At 48.8% G+C, this 19,389-nt stretch overlaps 1 protein-coding gene across 1 annotated transcript; it reads right to left on the reverse strand.

Annotated features, from left to right (window-relative positions):
* Window positions 1-2,753: 2,753 nt before the first annotated feature.
* Window positions 2,754-18,774, reverse strand: POF1B (POF1B actin binding protein). The gene is given in 15 exon segments (XM_054641683.2): window positions 2,754-3,211; window positions 3,214-3,329; window positions 3,419-3,492; window positions 3,770-3,898; window positions 4,514-4,624; window positions 4,726-4,878; window positions 5,032-5,145; window positions 5,754-5,846; window positions 8,033-8,107; window positions 8,929-8,956; window positions 9,861-9,991; window positions 10,935-11,099; window positions 12,871-12,972; window positions 13,356-13,394; window positions 18,402-18,774. Coding segments are annotated over 15 exon segments (1,773 nt in total). The 5' UTR covers window positions 18,741-18,774; the 3' UTR covers window positions 2,754-3,107.
* Window positions 18,775-19,389: the final 615 nt, after the last annotated feature.

Here is a 19,389-nt window from a genome sequence, read left to right on the forward strand (position 1 = left end):
TTCTGTCAACTTCAGCAGAAACCACGTTAGGTAAATCAGTTCCAGTTCCACAGCAAAGAGGGAACAGCTGAGCCCACAGTAACAGGTACAGGTACTTCATAGTAAAAAATACTAAATTTGCTTTTTAAATACATATGGTTTGAAAACAAAACCAGCCTATAAATAAATTGCCATATGCTTTATCTGCTAGTCTAATTCATCTTTTTGATAATTGCTTTGTGTTTTTTGCTGTGAGTACAAAGTGTTACAGTCTCTTCTCTGTAGCATTTACAGGAGGAGCTGTCCTTGTCCTCAGGACAGAGAGCTGGCTGGCCTGAGCAGCAACCTGGGCTTTTTGTAAGCAGCTGCAGCTTTCCTGGCTGCCCCAGGATGGTGTTTCCACTGGGATGGATCAGCTGGATTTGAAAAGAGCATTTGCCTGATGGTGGCCTTTGCCATGGAGTTGTCTCACCAGTCCCAGCAGCTCCTGCTCTGAGCCCTGTCCCTCCTTAAGGAGTTCCTGTGCTGTGCCATGGAGTGGAGGAAACACAGGTGGGTGGCACTGAGGGGCTGCTCAGGAAATCCATGGCTGGGATGAGCAGTCAGGAACTGTGGCCATGAATGACTCCCATTTCTGCTCTTTGTAGCCTGCTCTGAGCTGTGGGAAGCCCTGGCCCTGGTGGGAGCACAAGGAGCAGCTGCACCAGAGCCCTGCACAGGTAACTGATGGCATTGAACAGCCATGGTGCTTTAGTCCTTTTTGTGCTTCAGATCACCAAAGGTGAAAAGTCTTTTGCTGACAGTGTAACTAAAATTATTTATTGCACTGACACTCCCATGGCAGGAGCATGTTAGGTCTGAGTGTTGCTGGACCTTTTATTCACTGCTCTGCAGAAAAAGGGGTTGCTCTAGAATCTGTTTTTGAGTAATTACTGCATGCAGAGGGGCAAGGCACTCCACCTTCAAATGAGGGTATTTAACTAATTAAAGCCAGGCTGCTGAAACTGCAGGCCCATCTCAGCCTGGCCACACTCAAAGAGCAGCAGCAGAGCAGGTTTTACTCGTGGCTCTAAAGAGCAGCAGGGCAGCTGGACATGCAGCATCACCTGAGAGCCCCAATCCTTCACTTGGAAAGGTTCATGGAGAGGAACAAGACACCAGCTACAGCCCTCCCTCCAGCTGCACACAAGGTGTTTCCAGGACAGACAGACAGTGATCCAGAGAGTTAGACTTGGGTTTATTTCATGGTTACAGGTAGCCTCCAGCATTCTTTCCCCATTAAACATTGCCTAGGGTCTATAGTAGCTGGGAACAGAAATACATGGCTGCAGCAGGAAAGCAAAGCAAGAACCCCCACAATAAAAAAGCACCTTTGGATTGCAGCATTGCAAACTTTCCCTGTGAGTCTCTGTGCTGTGTTGCTCAGACAACTACTGAATCATGAACACCAAATCAGTTTGAAAGAATTTCTGTGGTCCTTGAAAGAGTGGAAATTGTAAATGGCAGGTTGGTCTGATAAGGAAATTTAGTCCATGAGTTATTTTCACACAAAGTTCTTCTATATAAAAATATACCTAGTTCTTGAAAATTTGAAGCACAGCAAATAAATACAGCTGGTTTAGGGCTGAAGATACATCACCTCTGAGGTCAGAAACATTCTCTAAAATGAGCCTTGGCCCAGCCCTTCACTGAACTGGGTCCTGCTGGCATTTGCCAGGTCAGAAGCTGGGTTTGATGGCAGTTCTGTCCTTTGGGTCCGAGCTTCCCAGACAGAGGCAGGTGTAAGGAGAGGAGCAGTTCCCAGTGAGGTATTTCTGAAGTTCCCGTGCAGGCCGTGACTCTGCTCTGAAAGCAGCTGTGGCAGGGGTGGGGCTGACATCGGGGTCACTCCCACTCAGCATGAAGAGACAGAACATGGCTACAAGGACCAAGAGGAAAAGGTTTCAGGTGTCTTCCTTTTGTCTCCTAGACTGCCTGAGGACTGGCTGAAGAACAGGAGCTAGTCAAGAACAGCTGAAGTCCACACAGGGAGACCATCCCACTCCTCCAAGGGAAAAGTGAGTCCTTAATGTTTTCCCAGCCTTCCTCACTATCAGACTGAACCTTTTCTTGGATGCAGAAGAGCAGAAAGTAAAGCAGTTTTAGTGGTTTGTGAACTCCTTGGAGCAGCTCTGAGGGCTCAGAGGTTTCTCTCATTCCTAAAAGAAACAAGCAGCTTGTTAGAAGAAATACACAAACCTGTTTCTGTTATGAAACAAACTATCTCCCATAAAGCATCTCATTTAATTACCTACTTGTTTTCTCTTGTACAGCATCCAAGGGGATCCGTGAGCCCTTCCTCTGTACCAAACACTTTACTTTTTCATTTCTCTATTGCTGTTTCATTGCTTGACATTTCACTAGGTTGCAATGCACCTGGGTGAGGTTTAGGGATCAGTAATAAAACTCTGCTCTTTGCCAGTGCCCTGAGCCTTTTGCTTTTTAAATCCTGCTGCAGGCAAGGTCCCCTTGAGGGACATGGCAGGTGTGGTACCTGCATCTGCTCAGGCTGTCACAGAACTGTCCCCTGGCTGTGTCCCCCCGTGCTTGTATCCAGGTGCTGCTGTGACCTTGTCCCTGCAGCCACCACCACCCCTGTTTGGCCACCCTGCCATTTCTCCAGCCTTTACCTTGCAGCCAGACTTGGCACCACGAGCCCTGCCTGCAATAGAAATAGTTTCTGCAGCCCTGTTTTCTATTTTTACTCTGAATCACTCCTTGAAATGTCACCACTCTTCTGCATTCCTGGGTTTGTCACTGCCCTGGCTCAGGGTGAGTTTCAGGGATGTGGTGCTTTGTGTGTTTTAGTAATGGCTTGGAGTCATTATCGCTTCTAATGCAGAGGAGCAATTCCTCCCAAATCCCTGCTCGCTGAGAGTACAGCAGGACACAGTCCCTGCTCCCCTGCCCGGTACAGCAACACCCCGGGGCCGCTGTTAGAGCAGCGCTGATGCTTTTGTTCAGGGTAATTACGTGCCAGAGAAAACAACAAAAGGTTTTATTTATACCACACCCACCAATTAGTGCCTGCTCCAAAGGCCAGGACAGTTCCCGGGCTGCAGTCAGTCACTCTGGTTTTTGCAGTTAAATTACCACGAGGGCAGCGCTGAGCTCTCAGTTCGGGTAATACTTGCTTTGAAGTTAAATTGAACACTTAGGGATGGCAGAGGGAACAGTCCATTTCCAGGTAACTTACATGTTTCCAGATCTCTCCAGTCCTCTCAATTACAATCGTTTGTGATTTATTGACAGGTGATGTGACCTTGTAGTCATCAGACAGGAGACCCAGAATAGGATACTGATTCCTGTACCTGTAGAGGGTTGAACAGGTTGTTTAACAGAGCCTAAACAAAGGAAAGCCCAAAGGATGTCTTTTTAAAAAAGGTGAATAACACATTACTTTTTAGTGATGATGGCTGTCACCCCAGGGGACTGACTGCCTGATAACTTCTCATGCTTCAGTCTGAAGAGCTCCTGACAAAACCAAAAGCAAACACTGATGTGAAGTCCTATTTTTTGAAGTATCAGTTCACTAAAGCCACAAAAAAATATTTGCAGAAATTTGTCTCAACAGTCTGAAATCTGCCATTCCAGAAGGCTGGCAGAGGAACAGCATTCAGGTAGAACAAATCCTAACCCCCCCTTTCCCGAGCCAGGAGAGGACAAGGGCCTTCCTGGTTAGGTTCCACCTACACAGCACCATGGAGGCTTAAACACAAAAACCCTTAGAGAAGAACTTGTATTATTTTACCTCTTGCTGTTGTTTAATAAAAGCCTCTTTGTCCTCCAGCAGCGATGTCAGTTCGTGCAGCCTCATTTGCAAGTCGCTGTTGCTCCCCTCTCTCCTGGTTATGTCCTGCTGGAACTGGCACAGCTGGGACTGCAGAACAAGGCAGCAGCTCTCAGGTGTGGGGGGCTCTGGGCAGGGCCCCTCAGCACCCACCCAGGCCTCTGGGGGTGGCATTTCACTGACACCATCAACAGTGAGACCCGGGGATTTTCAGGTCAGGAAGTTGAACCACACAGTAAATTCAGAAAGTGCTAACTGGACTGAATTCTACCCAGTATTAATTTAATGGTTTTACAATTCTCAAGCTAAACTAACACTGAACAAGTTGAATTGGCTTCCAGAGCTGGAGACTTTTACCACTGATTTCCATGAGAGACATTTCCTACATACAGTAGTGACTGGGATTTGTTTTTGATTCCTATTAAGCATATTTTGACTAATTTCCTATGTTATCAGGACACACAAAATATCCCTTCAGGACAGCCCACTAACCAGGTTGATTCCTAATTTCTTCATGTAAAGAACAGTTGGGTTTTTTTAAAAGCACAGTTTTATGTTCTACTATAAAGGTTTTAAACCATCAGCAGTGTCTATGAGTAAAGTAACTGCACAGCCAAAAAACACCCAAAAAGTGCCTGTGGAAGATCCCTGCTGCCCCAAGTGCAGGAGCAGCTGTCCCTGCACACAGCCAGCAGCGCCCCTCACCCTGAGGCTGCGGATCTCCCTGTCCTTGTCCTCCCTGAGGTTGTTGATCATCTCCACGTAGCGGCTGGACAGCTCGTCCGTCGTGGTCTGCAGGGTCGGGCTGGAGCAGCTCTGCACAAAGAACCCAGTTTTATTTTACAAAGAGAGTTTTCATCATTAGTTATCTTACACTGATCCCTCTGAGCCTGGCACCCAGCCAGGTGAGCCCTCACCTGCAGCTTGAGGCTCTGGATCTCCTGCTCCAGGGCCCTCTTGCTGTACTCCAGCTCCTTCAGCTGGCAGTCCTTGTCGCCCTCGCTGAGCCGCAGGGACAGGAGCTGCTCCTCCAGCGAGCGGCATTTGGCAGTGCTGTCCCTGAGCCCCTGCTGCAGAGCACAGGGGGAATGAGCACCTGGAGTTCCTCAGGGGAGGAACAGCATCACACACAGCAGGCAGCAGTTACTCAGAGCACCCAGAAGTCTGCAAATCGCCCCCATTTTGGCTGCCTGCAATGACACTGGAAATGTTTCTTGATTTACCTGCTGCTGACGATTGTTCTCCCTCAGAGAAGCCAGCATTGTTTCATATTCTTTCACTTGGGAATCCTTAAAAGCCAAATCCTTCTTCAGCAACACATTGTCAGTTTCCAGCTTCTGCAGGACAAAAGTCAGAAGTTTACAGTCGAAAGCTGCAATTTTTCAGTAAACTCTTTCCATAAAGTGCAACACAGTCATTAATAATTCTCAGTTTTAGAACTGAGAATGCTCAACTGTCTTGAAAGTTTGGGGTTTAGGTACATAGCACACACTGTAGTGCCTGTGGCTTTGTGCTGGGTGGTGAGCACTGGGATCCTGGACACTGCCCTTCCAGTCTGCCCCAGAAACAATTTAAGTAGAAGCCAACAAAAACCCCCAAACAAACAAAAACCACCCCAAAACTAAGCCCACTGCACCCGACTCCTTGTTCTGTGTTCAAATTCAAACTCTTCTCCCTCAACGTTTCCAGGACAATGCTGTGACATTCCCAGCAGTGCCAAGCACTTGGGCTGGTGTGGGAAACATTGCTGCTTCCTCAACAGGAATTGTCTGCTGCCTGCACCCACAGCCACGGGGCCTGGGGAGCTGCCAAAGCCACCCGTGTCCATCCAGCCCCCTGAGGTACTGACACAGCAGCCACTGCCACCAGCACAGGCACAGCCTGGGGTGCCAGCCCTGGGCTCCTGCTGCCAGCTGTGAGCAGCTGGATGAGGAGCAGGACTCACCCCCAGGTCATCCTGCAGATGGCAGAGCTCCTCCCGCAGGTTCTTGAAGGTGGAAAGCACAAGTCTCAGGGATTTGTCCGATGTCGCTCTCATCTGGGAGGGAAGAAATGAAAAGGATAATTGGGATTAATTAGGCAGCTTTGTTTACAATATGCCTGACAAGAGGTAGAACAGAAACTGCTTTACAGCTGACAGTAACTTCTGAAACCATTGCACATCCTTTGAAGTGCCCACAGTTTCTACAGGAAACATTTTCCTTGCTCTTTGTTCTGCAAATGCCAGCGTTCAATTTCTGCCTTGTAACACAGGACAACATTGTTAAAGTGGAAGGAACAACAGGATAAGGAACTGCCTTTGTACACCAATAAAGGGAAAAATAAATGTGTTAATATTGTACAATTATTATTTGAGCTTTAAAAGCTTTGTGCTCACACTGATTTTTAAAAATTACTGCCCTGCCTGAAAAGGCACTGAGGAATGAGTCATGTTTGAGATCTGGCAAAGCTTTGGGCTCAAGGATGAGGGAATTTAATTAACATTTTAAAAATTTAAATTAAAAAGGCTCATACAGCCAACTCCTCCCTTTAAAAGGAAAAAGATCCCAAAGATGAAAGGAGTCACCTGGATGAAAGAGAAAACCATAAGTGACCACAGCCCAACACTGTTCTCCTTTGGAATGTTAATTTTAATGCCTTTAATAGCTGTGTATTGATTTAGGTGAAAATATAAATTGTTACATTTCATGATACATTTATAATATTCAAAAGAATAAAAATAGACTTTGAAAGGACACACAAAACAACTCCTCAAGTTGTAATGCTCCTGGAAGGGCTGAATATTCTGTGCAAAAGCTGTGGTTTCTTCCTGGCCAGACAAAAGTGAAACCCTCCTGTGTGTTCCCTTCACTTGGAGCTCTCATGCTTTCTATCCATATGGGGATTGGCCCCTGCCCAGTTTTTTATCCCCACTGGTGCCATGGTGTGACTGAGACTTCATTCCTCACACAACTCACCTTTCTGTTTGTTTTCTCATTAAAGTGGAATTTCACTTTTGCCTTATGGTTCTGTTGGTTTTATTGTGTAATACACTATAGAGTAGTTTAAAAGAAGGAATTGAATCAAATGGTGAAATTAGGACTATGAAAATATAAGTAAAACCCCACTCACCAACTGCTTAGTGCTAGAGGTTGCTAAATCCCAGAGGTGCCTTGTGCTTCTCCAGTGGAGTTCTCTGTGTCCTTAGAGGAGCCTCTGGGCATCCCCAGCTCGGGATCCTGGGCTGTGCAAACCCTTCCCTCCCTGCTCTGTCCTGCTGGCCAAGGAGTCTGAGAGCACCCTGGCTGGATCCTGACAACACCTGGTTCCCCAAAAGCCATTCTGGCTGCATTTTATAATCACAGCTGTGAGGATGTAAAACCAGCTGGACACAGTCACAACAGGAAATGCCTGTTCCAGCTTTTCACCTGGAGCTGAACCAGCCTCCCAGGACAGTGTGCCAGTGTGAGGCCATGGAATGCCCTCATGCTGGCTGGAATGTCCATGGGGTTTGTTGTCCCTCTTCCTTGTAAGGGAAGCACAGAATAATTCCAGTTGGAAGGGATGGGAGGTCAGAGCAGGGCAGCTGTGAACTCAGACCAGGCTGCTCCTTCTCAACCTCTTTTCAATGGATTTTTTTTTTACCAGGAAGTGATTCCAAGGTGCAGCTCCCAGGTAGGATCACCCTTCCCCTACCTGAGGGAGCCCAGATCAGGACACTCCTGCTGAGGCTGCCCTGGATCCTGCTCTGACACACTTGCCTGGCACAGGCAGCTCTGAGTGCTGAGCTGTGCTTTTGGCAGCCAGCAGCAAACAGAACCATTCCTGTTGTGGTTCAGGTGTAAAGGGTTTTGTCCTGGGCTGGTTCTTCAGCTCCCTCCCTGCTCCATGCCCAGCCATGGGGTTGGGCTGGGAGCCGGTGGGATTCAGGCTCTGCTGCTGGGCTTTTAGCACCTCCTGTTTGTGTTTGGCTTTTAAAGCCTTCATACACAACACAGAAAGATGAAAGGTCCCTGTTCTCCTGACAGTGGTCAAAAGCCAAGAGAGTTTCAGTGAAACTGCAGGAAAGCCCCAGGAGAGCTGTTTGAAGTACACAAGTGGGTCCATGTGACACTTCCTTTAAAGCCACCATTCCACACCCCCACTCCAGAAACAATGGGATGAGGGAATGCAGAGTGAAGGGAGTTATGTACCAAGGCCCTCCTGTGTGTGAGCCAGCTCCTACAGGCTGCCAAGCTCCCATACCTGCAGGAGATAACGAATCTGCTGCTTTGTTGCCTCAGACAGTCCTTTGGGAATTAATTCTTCAATATCTTCAGTCTAAGCAAAGAAGGGAGGAAAGGGGAGACATCTTGATTAAGAATTTTGCCTGGTAGATTAGTAATGTGGTTTCCTCATTAATTACACAGCTCTGCTATGAAAAACATCTTTAGTACAAGGCAAATAAGAACAAAAATAGATCAAAGTCTATCCAGAAAACTTCCAAAGTCTTTTATATGTGGGGCATGTACAAAGTGAGATAAAGTGATACATGAAGCATATATTCAAATGCTTAAATTCAACATTTAAAAGCAGTATTCAAACCAATCCTCTCTCAGGAATTAACAGCTGATGCTACAACAACTCCCAGCAGTTTATGGTGGGGCAAAACCTCTGAATGGGCTGCCAATAAACCCCAGATGACCACCAGGAGATGCTGCCAGGATTCAGTGGCATTTGCTTCCTGCAGGTGAACCCTGGACAGGTATTTCTGCCCCATTCACACTGAATGCCTTCAAAGGTGCAGCACCTGCTGCTCAGCAGCAGCTTCACTGGCCAGGCAGTGAAAGAGCCTTTGCAAAAAACACATTGTAAAAACCCAGGTACCTGTACAAGTTTCATTTTCCAGTGAAACCATTAGTGGAACAGCAGGAGAGACTTCCAAAATTTGACTCTCATACTGGAATAATGCAAATTCTTGAAGTTTCTTTTCAGTATTATCACATTTGCAAATACTTGCCTGGCAGTGGTTTTCAGGCTCTGAATGTTTTTACCAAGCAGGAAGCACTAACTAACCAAGATCAGCCTCCTTCATTTCAGCTGCTTTGGCTTTGTTTGCTTGAGCCCTCCCCCAGTGGTGGCAGGGACAGCCTGGGCCTTACCTGGCACGTGAATTCGATGTCGTGGTTCCTGTAAAACACAAAAAGCTGCTTGAGAACTTTCAGGATTCAGGCCCACATTCACCACTAAAAGATTATCTGGACAATACAGAGCAAGGAAGGGTCTTTCTCAGCTGAAGAGTCCTTACCTTCCCTCTGTGGAGGAATTCCTGGAGTCCTACAGCAGCACAGCAAGCACAGGCTGACTATCCCCAGTCCTTTGGGCAGTTATCCCAATTATGGGCAGTAAATCCAATTACTCCCTTAATTGCCTGGGTAATGGTTTGCCCATAACTCTGTTGCAATTCCCTGCCCTGCTCCAAGAGTTGACTCAGGGTTTCTGTGATGGTTAAGTTCCTTTTTCCTCCTGCTACAGGACCACTTTTCTTATTCAGTGACCTTGGAAGGCACCAGACAAGACTGGGAGTGAGGGGGAAGAATGAGGATGATGGGAGGGAAGGGGGGGAAGGTTGTGCAGGGCACTGCCTGCTGTGACTCTCATTTCTTCCAGAGATGGTCTGCAGGGCTCTGCAGAAAATGTGCTTTATGTTCATTTGGATGTAGAGACTGAGCTTTGTGCCTGGTGATGGCTGGCCTTTAATCCATGACACAATATCCCAACAGGACCGAGGGAATTTGGACATTTGGGTTGTTCAGGACACAGCAATAGAATTGTGTCATGAAATATATGTCAGAGTGTGCTGTAAGTTCTTGTTTGCTCAGTGAAAAAACATGTATGGGAGACACAATTCTTAAGCATCACATTCAATAAATTTCCTTGGCTTACAGCATTTCTATGCCCTCGGTTACTTGCAAATCAGATGAATGTGTAAAACATCCAGCCAGTTCCAGCTGTCAGGAAGAAACAAGGAGTACAACCAATTCACAAACACCTGGATGGCTGGGACACAGAATGACAGGGCCAGTGGCAGTACCTTGTCCCAATCTTCTCCACGTGCTGCAGCAGGCAGCTGTACAGGTCATTGCTCTTGCGGTGCAGCTCGGCCAGCAGCTCCCCAAAGAAGCGACAGTCCAGCTGCTCAGGGCTGTCCTGGGGGCAGCTCACCTGGCAGGAGACAGGCAGGGCATCAGGACAGCAGGGATCCCTTCTTTGGGATAAAGCTGAATGTGAAAATGCTACAGGTAGGATTTGGCTGCTTTTAGCAATTTTCAATTAATTTACACTTTTCTTGGTAGTGAGTGTTCCATGTCTGCTGGTTTTCAGTAAACTGTACAGAGAGGAATGACTTCCTTTAGAACAACAAGAACCAGCAAAGTCCTGCTTCCACAGCTGTGTCCTCAGCCCAAGCTGAGTGTCCTGAGCTGGTTGATAGGAGTGTCCAGCTCTGGAAGGTTCTGCACAGGTCTGAAATCAAGGTCCCCAGGGTGTTTGTCACCCAAACACCAACTGGGTGCACAGGAGGGACCTGCTGCACTCCCTCCCCAGCTGCACTAACAGGCTGCAGGTACACCAGGAAGCATTAGTGATTCCACTGAATTTGTGTCAACAACTTTTGCATCAAATTGAAATACATTTGAAGCCCTGGCTGATCAGCATAGGAGGAAAGGAACCCTGAGCTGATGTTTGCCAAGGTTCTAAAGCCAATGTGTGTTTCCTTCCAAAGCAGAGGCTGTGCATCCCTCAGTCTTTGTGTACAGACTGACAGGTGAAACCCGACTGAATTGATGGGTAAAGAAAAGCAAAACCAAACAGCCCCGTGAGACTGAGCCCAGCTCAACACCACAGGCTCATTTCAGTCAGTGCACACCTGAGCACAGGTCTGTGACAATGAGAAATACAACTCTCAAACAGCCCTTTCCCCCCAACAGCCCATGAGAAAGCCTTGCACAGTCCCAGACAGACACACAGCCCCTGCTCAGTGACAAGGATGAGGTGCTGAACCCCACACAAACCTCTGGAGGCTGCAGAGCCATGAAAGTGCTCACCCCCGGGGTTCTGTCCCTGCCTAAGAACGAAGCACACCGAGAACGAACCACGGAGCCCTCACCAGCTCGGGGGGGGCCGCGCCCCTCCTCACGGGGTGTCCCCGGCACTCGTCACTCCCCGGGCCCGGGCACAGCTCGCAGGCACCGCCCGTCTGTGTCTGCTGGCACTGCTGCAGCACCGGGGGCGGCGGGCACGGCTCCGGCGGGCACACCGGGAACTGCCGCTCCTGCAGGGAAGGACCTGTCAGTGCTGGGCACCCGGCAGGGCTGGGAAAGGCCGCTGCTGGGGCAGAAAGGGTTAATGCTGGGCACTGCATGGGTGGGAAATGCCCCTGCTGGGGCAGAAAGGGTTAATGCTGGTACCCTGCAGGGTGGGAAATGCCCCGGCTGGCACAGAAAGGGTTAATGCTGGGCACTGCAGGGTGGGAAATGCCCCTGCTGGCACAGAAAGGGTTAATGCTGGGCACCCTGCATGGTGGGAAATGCCCCGGCTGGGACAGAAAGGGTTAATGCTGGTACCCTGCAGGGTGGGAAATGCCCTGGCTGGGACAGAAAGGGTTAATGCTGGTACCCTGCAGGGTGGGAAATGCCCTGGCTGGCACAGAAAGGGTTAATGCTGGTACCCTGCAGGGTGGGAAATGCCCCTGCTGGCACAGAAAGGGTTAATGCTGGTACCCTGCAGGGTGGGAAATGCCCTGGCTGGGGCAGAAAGGGTTAATGCTGGGCACTGCAGGGTGGGAAATGCCCCGGCTGGGGCAGAAAGGGTTAATGCTGGTACCCTGCAGGGTGGGAAATGCCCCAGCTGGGGCAGAAAGGGTTAATGCTGGTACCCTGCAGGGTGGGAAATGCCCCGGCTGGGGCAGAAAGGGTTAATGCTGGTACCCTGCAGGGTGGGAAATGCCCCAGCTGGGGCAGAAAGGCCCTGTCAGTGCTGGGCACTGCATGGAGCGGGACATCAGCCTCAGCAGTGAATGAAATGTGCCTGTGACTGGCAGTGCTGGTGGTGGCTTCGGATGTTTTACTAGTCCAAATTAAATCACTTTTATTCCTAACTGAATGTGAGTTTGGCTCACACTTTCATACTTTAGGGCTGTAATTCACCAATTCTCCTTCCAATTTTAGTAGCTGCCAGTGAGAAGCACAGGCAAAAAACCTTTCCCGAGGTGGATGTCCCACTACACATGAAAATTTCCTTTAGAACTATGCTCCTGATTTTACCTAAATCTAAACACAGGCCAGGTAACAAAAACCAGAAGTAAAACTATGGTTTCCAGGCCTAAATTCCACAATTTTTTATTCTTTTCTTTGCACATCATCTGCAGAAAGAAAGAAGCTGTTATTTGTAATTATGGTTTTTTCCTTTTCCACTTCAGAGACTGGATATCACCAAATTCAGGTGTCTAAAATCCAGAAAGGCATGAAAAGTTTAATCTTAAAAAAGTAAAAAAATAAAACCTCAGGTAAATCACTCGGAGATATGTTAAATTTCAATGTTTTTTCCTGTTGGAAATGTTTCAGAGCAATAAAATGGAGCAATATTTTTGCTATTGACAAAATACCAATTGTGAGATGAAATTTCAGACAGATTTGCCAAATATATTTTTTCAAGAGTCAGTAAAATAAAAAATTGTGGTTTTGATTTTTTTTCTAAAAATGTATCTTGGTTGTTCCATTATGAAGCTATTCCAAGAAACTATTCATAGCCACTATTCAGATATAGACTGACAATATTAGAGATACAACAGCAGTTTTCAGTGTTAATTAATAATAAATTCTTAGGAAAAACATGGCAAACATTCCACTTTCTGCTCTCCTTAAATACTGCTTCATTTACTTTGAGAATGTATCCTAGATCACAACAAGGCAGTTCTCAGGTTGGCAGCTACTCCTAACAAAAATAAGAAAAAAAACCCAGAGCCAACCCAACCCAGAAACATCAATTTCCTGCTATCAACTCAATTTTCTTCTTGCAACAGATAATATGAACACTCAACTTACTTGGAGGGGATTTAATAGCTCATATTTTCTAATTGTTTTTTCATAGATGACATTATTTCCAGGAGAGAAACTGGCCCCTCTAAGAAAAGGGGATAATGGCTCCTGTAAAACACATAAATAAAAACATCCATATATCTTGTCAAACAGCAAACTCAGGATTAGTGTAATTTTGACTGAAATAGATAATTTAGAGATATGTGAGATGTCCTTTAGGATGTGAACATGTGAGTGTGTGTTCATTTGGAAACAAAGTGGCTGTGCTTGCATAGGGACTGTGTGAAATAAATACAGTAGAAACAATTAGTAATTAATCAATATTAATAAAGACTGAGCTGCTGAGAGGTGGGAGCCTGAGTGGCCATTCTGCAGTGTTTTCAACCCCTCCTAACTCCACCTCTCAGCCTCAGAGGTGTGAGCTGTGTGCTCTCAGAGTGTTCATCATGCCCCACGGAGGAGCTGAGGGACGCCCAGCCCCGTTTCCCTACCTGATCCGGGTTCTCGATAATGATCCTGCGGATGGTGCCCTGCAAGGGAGGAAAAAAGGTTCAGGATTACTGCAGCCCAACCTCCAACTCCTCTTCTGGCAGAGGAATCTGATTATGGACATGGGCTGTGAATGCTTTGAGATCCACTGGCCACAATCACCTGGAGATGTTCTAAAGCCAGGGCCTTCCCACCCCAAAGGAATTGGTCCATGTGCAGCATGGCAAGACACAATCCATCACCACATTTTAGGAGTTGGGTTTTTCTTTTTCTCAATCCCCTCCTGGCAGGTCTGAGGGAATTAGTTCATATTTTCTGTAAGTGCAGCAGAACAGGCTACTAATCAAAGCTGGATGAGCCTTCCTGGATCCTATGTCCCTGTTCCAGCCCACAACTTTTATTTTCGGTTTTTTCACGTTACACATCAAACTCAGCTGGTGTAGATGGAGATGCATCATGTGCTTTTTGTTTCACCAAGGCATGAAAATTTGGATTCTGCTTAAACTCAGAAGTGAACAGGTAGAGGAGCTGCCCAAGAACCCCCTGGGTCACATCCAGTGCACACAACTCCACAGTGACCATCTCTGGGAATGATGCCCACATGGAGCATCCGCAATGAAAAATGAGATGTGCCTCTTGAAATTACAAGAATCTGACCCTGAAAACAGCTTTGTTTTCAAACAGATTTCTTCAGGTTTTGCCCCAGCACTGTCTAGAAGCAATTTAAGACACTGTCCCCCACCAGTTCTAACAAATCACACATTGCTTCAACCCTTCACATCCAGGTCTTTACCCAAACAAGCAGAGTTCCCACTGAACCCAATCTAAGGGCTGGGCAATTTGTCAGTTTGCAGCATGCTGTTTATCCTCCCTGACAGCACAGACCTCCAATTTTCATAATGAATCATTTCTTCCCCAAAGCCAGGGGGAAGTTTATGTTGCTGCAGCTCAGTCTCAGCCAGGTGAGAGCAGCTCTGAAGTAGGTCAGGTCTCCTATCAACTGTTGCATAAGTTTAGCAAGCCTGGAGCAGTTTTCCAAACCTCCCAAAAGTGAATCATAACAGCACCAGGAAAGAGAAACAAAAGTAGAAAAGAAACTGTTTTTGCAGCAGTCAGAGTAATTAAGAAATTTCAAAATTAAAACGGCTGCAGAAACTTGGGGAGCTGCTCGGTGCTGCTGCCACCCCATGTGCCAGCAGGACTCTGGGGACAGGGGTGGGACATGCAGCCCAATCCTGCACCACCAACTCCTGCAGAACTGGAACCAAAAGGTGAAATACTCAGCACAGGAATGGCCACTGGTCCCTCCTTCAGCCGGGTCTCAGAGCAGGCACAGCCCGAGCCCGGTGTCCCTGAGGAGCCCACGGAGCTGTGACAGCAGAGAGCCCTGGGACAGCCTCATCCCAGCACAGGGACAGCACATGGCCACTGGGTGACACTGAACAACAGCCTGCAACCTGCTCAAAGGCTGGACAAACGGGCCAGGGCTAACTCAAAGTCTAGAGAGGATAACACATCCAGGGTGTCTCAGAGGAATAAACCCACAGCACAGGAGTCTGCAGCATTTTAAGTTGAAACAGGCCTTTATAATATTCTCATTGTATATGCAATATTATACAGAACCTAAGAATGTTTTGCCTGGATAAAATTATGCTTATTTTTGAGATACCCAAACTCTTTCATTTTCAAAGAGCTGCTTTACAAACAGGGATTTGCCTGCCCTTTCTCCCATTCCAGCCAAGCAGGCTGGACTGGCACAGGCTGGGAGGGGACCAAGAGGCAGAAATGCTGTGTCTGTGCCAGCCTGGATTGCCCACACACAGCTCAGGGCTCTGCACAAGGAGCTGCCACCTCCAAGACCTCTGGAGCTGTCCCCAGCAGTGGGAACATGGAAAGGGATCTTGGGCTGTTTCTGTTTTCCAGCATTCCCAAGGGGCACACTCTCCAAGCAATCAGAAGATGCAGTGTCTGGAGATGCAGCATTTTCTGTCTGGGAGAAGGAAGGGGAAGGTGGGATTCCAAATGGAAAGCCCAGTGTTTTTGTGGGTTTAGAATTCCTGATAGCCTGAGCAGTCAGTCTGGGTCTGTTCTACAGAATCACAGAATGGTTTGGGTTGGAAGGGACTTTAAAGTCCTTCCTGTTCCAACCCCCTGCCATGGGGCTTATAAAGAGAATTTTAAAAGGTAACACTAAAACTTGCATGAATATTTTTGCTAGTCTTTAAGATTTCTAAATAACATTTTTAAATTTTAGAATAAGCACTTGATACATTTATCCTTAGTGCACCAATTTTATGTAGAAGCAATCAAATGTCCCTTTTTTTTAAAAAATTTCAACAGGTTACCCTTGGCTTCAGCCAACCCAGAGATGAAAATGAGAATTTAATTTATGTCAAAGGCCTTTATCCACAATACATTGTCTTGCTAATGACAAGCAATCCAGTCATCTGCTCATAATTTATGAGTTCCAGCTGGCAGGTGAAATGGGGAAATGGCAGGCTGACTTGGAGGCTGTTACCCCACAGACCAGCCCTAAAGCTGGTTAATATTCCACCATCTTCATGGGAGCCCTTTGCACGTCACAGAACTGAGCCCAGCCACACAAACACCTGACTCCCAAAATTTCTCACATAGACAGAGAACCTCTACAAAACCTGTAAGGGTTTTGCCCTCTGCAAACATTTTATATGTGCCACTTCATTAATTATCTTTTCATGACCATGGAGAAGGGATTCATACACATAAGCCACACTGGAAGGGAATTTATTCCAAACACTTCTCATTTAGATCAAGCAGAACAAATTTTGCTGTGAATTACTCCAAGGACAAAACAAACCAGGAAAGTAAAAAACCCCTGAATCCTGAATCACAAAAAGTACCAGCACATATGCTCTGTGCACACAGCAATTTCAAATTCTCCCTCTCCCCAGCTCATTAGAAGTGTACATAAACACAGGAGCACACCCAGCCACATGACTGAAGACTAGCACTGTGTCAACAGGGATGTACATGTCTGTTACTGTTAACCCACACAAGCTCTGCAGAAGCAAATGAGACATTGCTCAAAGCCAGCCCTTTGCTTTAGCAGCAGCACAGAGCTGAAACTGCAGCCCTGGGCTGCCCCTAACCCCAAATCCTCCTGCACACCAAACACAGATGGGAGTTTGCTATCAGCCCATTATTCACTTTACATGGCCCCACACAATGGGCTCAAAGGGCAACTGATCCACTCCTGGGGAATGTCCTGCACCCCTCCCAGGGCTTCTCTGAGGCAACTCCCATTCAGCACCAAGTGTGCCACTTCTGCCTCCTCCCAGCTGACTTCCCTGTTTGTTACTGTTTTCTGCCTTAATAACTTCCTAATAATCTGTATTAGGCGCCTTCCTTCTCCACCACTGAAACTGCAACCCACACAAAGCCTGACTGAGCTACACCCTCTTGGCTTTAAAGTCTCGTCCAGCAAAACACTTCAGCAAGAAATTAGTTTTCATCAGCAGGACATAATGGATTCGGTGACTATGACAGATGTTGAAAATTAAACATCCTCCATAGAGCAGCGACAGCATTTGAGTCTGTAATCCTTGTTCACGTACTTATCTAGGCTGAGGAAGCTTGGGACTGCAATGTTTATGCCAATGAATATTTAATTAATTAACTGCAATTCAGACTATCATCCAGCCTAGCTGAGCAGATCACTTATCTGGGAGGTGAGAGACCTGTGTTTACACTCCTGCCCTACATCTTGCAAAAGAGGATTAACAACCTGGATGCAGAGGGAATGGCTCTGCCATTACCACCTCCTACAAAGCCCTTATGATCACAGACTCGTTCAGGCTGGAAAAACTCACCAAGATCATCGAGTCCAATCATTCCCAGCACGGCCCAGGCCACCACTCGACCACGTCCTCAAGTGCCACAGATACACTTTTGAACACTTCCAGGGATGGTGAGTCCACCAATTCCCTGGGCAGTGTGTTCCAATGCTTAACCATCCATTCCATGAAGATTTTTGTCCTAATATCCAACCTGAACCTCTGCTAGCACAACTTGAGGCTGTTTCCTCTTGTCCTTCTATTATCACAGCTGCTCGCTCACTTGCCAGGATTTACATAAACCACCCTGGAGAGGAAAGCAGCCCTCAAACTATACAAATACTGCTTTTAAAGGAATGCAGATCTTGTATTGGTCTTAATCCAGACTTTCTGACAGGTAAGTATAACACGGGAAAGAAAATTCAGTAAGAGTTAATCTTGAACAAATGTACATTGCCATTTGAGTACAGCAGAGCAATCCTATAGATGTTAATGGCATTCTGCTGTATGAGGAAAAAATGGGTTGTGAATAAATTTTCATCTCCTTTCTGGTTTTGCAGTCAAATCTTTTCTAAAGCTATAGGTTTCTAGTTTCAATACACCTTTTGCATGTGTTAAAATGACATTCAATTCCACCGATACTTTCAAGCCATGCCTAGGATACACACACAACAAACCTGCTGAACTGCATTGCGAGGGCTTTCCAAGCCCGACTCCAACACCTCAGTGGCGGACCTTACTAAGCACCATCGATTCAGAGAGAACTAATAACCACACCGGCTTCCAGTTCTATTTACATGAGCAGCCCCAAGTCGGCAGAGCGGCGCGGTGACATCCCGGCGTGGGACTGGAGCCGCGGGGCTGGGCTGGGCCAGAACCGGCCAAAGCTGCGTTAAAGGGTGCGAAAAGGTGACACCGCTCTGGGGCCGGTGCCAGGGACCGCATCCCTGCCCGGGGACAGCCCGGCCAGCCTGGGGACGGTGCCAAGACCGCATCCCTACCCGAGGACAGCCTGGGGAGGGACGGCGGGGAGCGGCCACAGCGGCTTTCCCACAGGGGGAAACGCGCGGAGGGCCGGGGCTGGACCCGTCCCACCCCGGGGGAGCCCGGCCCGACCCTCAGAGCCTCCGCCCCGCCGGAGCTCCCGGGGTCGGGCTCCGGCTTCGACGGCCCCTGATCCGGGCCGGGAGCAGCCCCCGAGGGGCCGAGGCCGGGGCCAGGCCGTGTCCGCCGTACCTGTGGCGGGTCGCAGCCGTGGCCGCAGTCCAGCGGCGAGGCGGCCCGGGACGAGCAGGAGGTGCTGAGCCGGCGGCAGCCCGGCCCGTAGGTGCGCACCCGGTCGTAGGCCACGGCGCCGTCCTGCTGCGGGTGCGGAGCGGGGTCCAGGCAGGGCAGCGGCCGCAGCGGCTCCGGGCACGGCGGGGGCTCGGGGCAGGGCGGCGGCTCGGGGCAGGGCCGGCGGGCGGGCAGGGTGCTGTAGTGCTGCTGCCGCCGGTAGTAGTGGTGCTGCTGCTGCTGCTGCTGGACGTGCGGGGGCAGCGCGGGCGGCTGCAGCTGCTGCTGCACCCCGAACATCGCGGCGGGACTGCGGCCGCGGCGGCGGGGCCGCTCCGGCTTTACCTGCGCGGGCCGCGCCTTGGGCGGGCCGCACCTGCGGGCGGGGAGCCCCGGGCCGACCCCGCCCCGGCCCCGGCCCCGGCACTGCCCGGAACGGGCTCCGCACCGCCCGCTCCCCGTACAGCACCGCAGCGAAACAGCGCCCAGCGCTGAGGAAAGCAAACCCCGCGCTGTTCACTAAAGCACTCTGGTGTTGGTCTCTTTGCAACGTGTGTAGGGAGTGTAAAGCCACAGTTACCTGCTGCTCAAATGAACTTAAATACTCTTTTCTCGGGAGGTTATGAACTTGGCCCAGAGCCGTTCCCACCTGCAGGAGCCGCGGTGGCCTCGCAGGAGCTGCGCCTGGAGCAGCAGCTGCCAGGAAGGGAGCGCGTTCTGTGCCTGCATCCCTGCACCGCAGAGCAGGGGCTGCCTCGGTGACCGGCTGATCTGAGCATCCCTGGATGGTCTGGGTGGAAAGGGACCTTAAAGCCCATCCGGTTCCATCCCCTGCTGTCGGCAGGGACACTTTCCACCATCCCAGGATGCTCCAAGCCTCGTCCAGCCCGGCCTTGGACACTTCTAGGGATGGAAAAGCCATAGCAGCTCTGGGCAACCTGTGGCTCTG

Source organism: Agelaius phoeniceus, chromosome 14, assembly GCF_051311805.1.
Source record: "Agelaius phoeniceus isolate bAgePho1 chromosome 14, bAgePho1.hap1, whole genome shotgun sequence".
In the NCBI taxonomy this organism is placed as follows: domain Eukaryota; kingdom Metazoa; phylum Chordata; class Aves; order Passeriformes; family Icteridae; genus Agelaius; species Agelaius phoeniceus.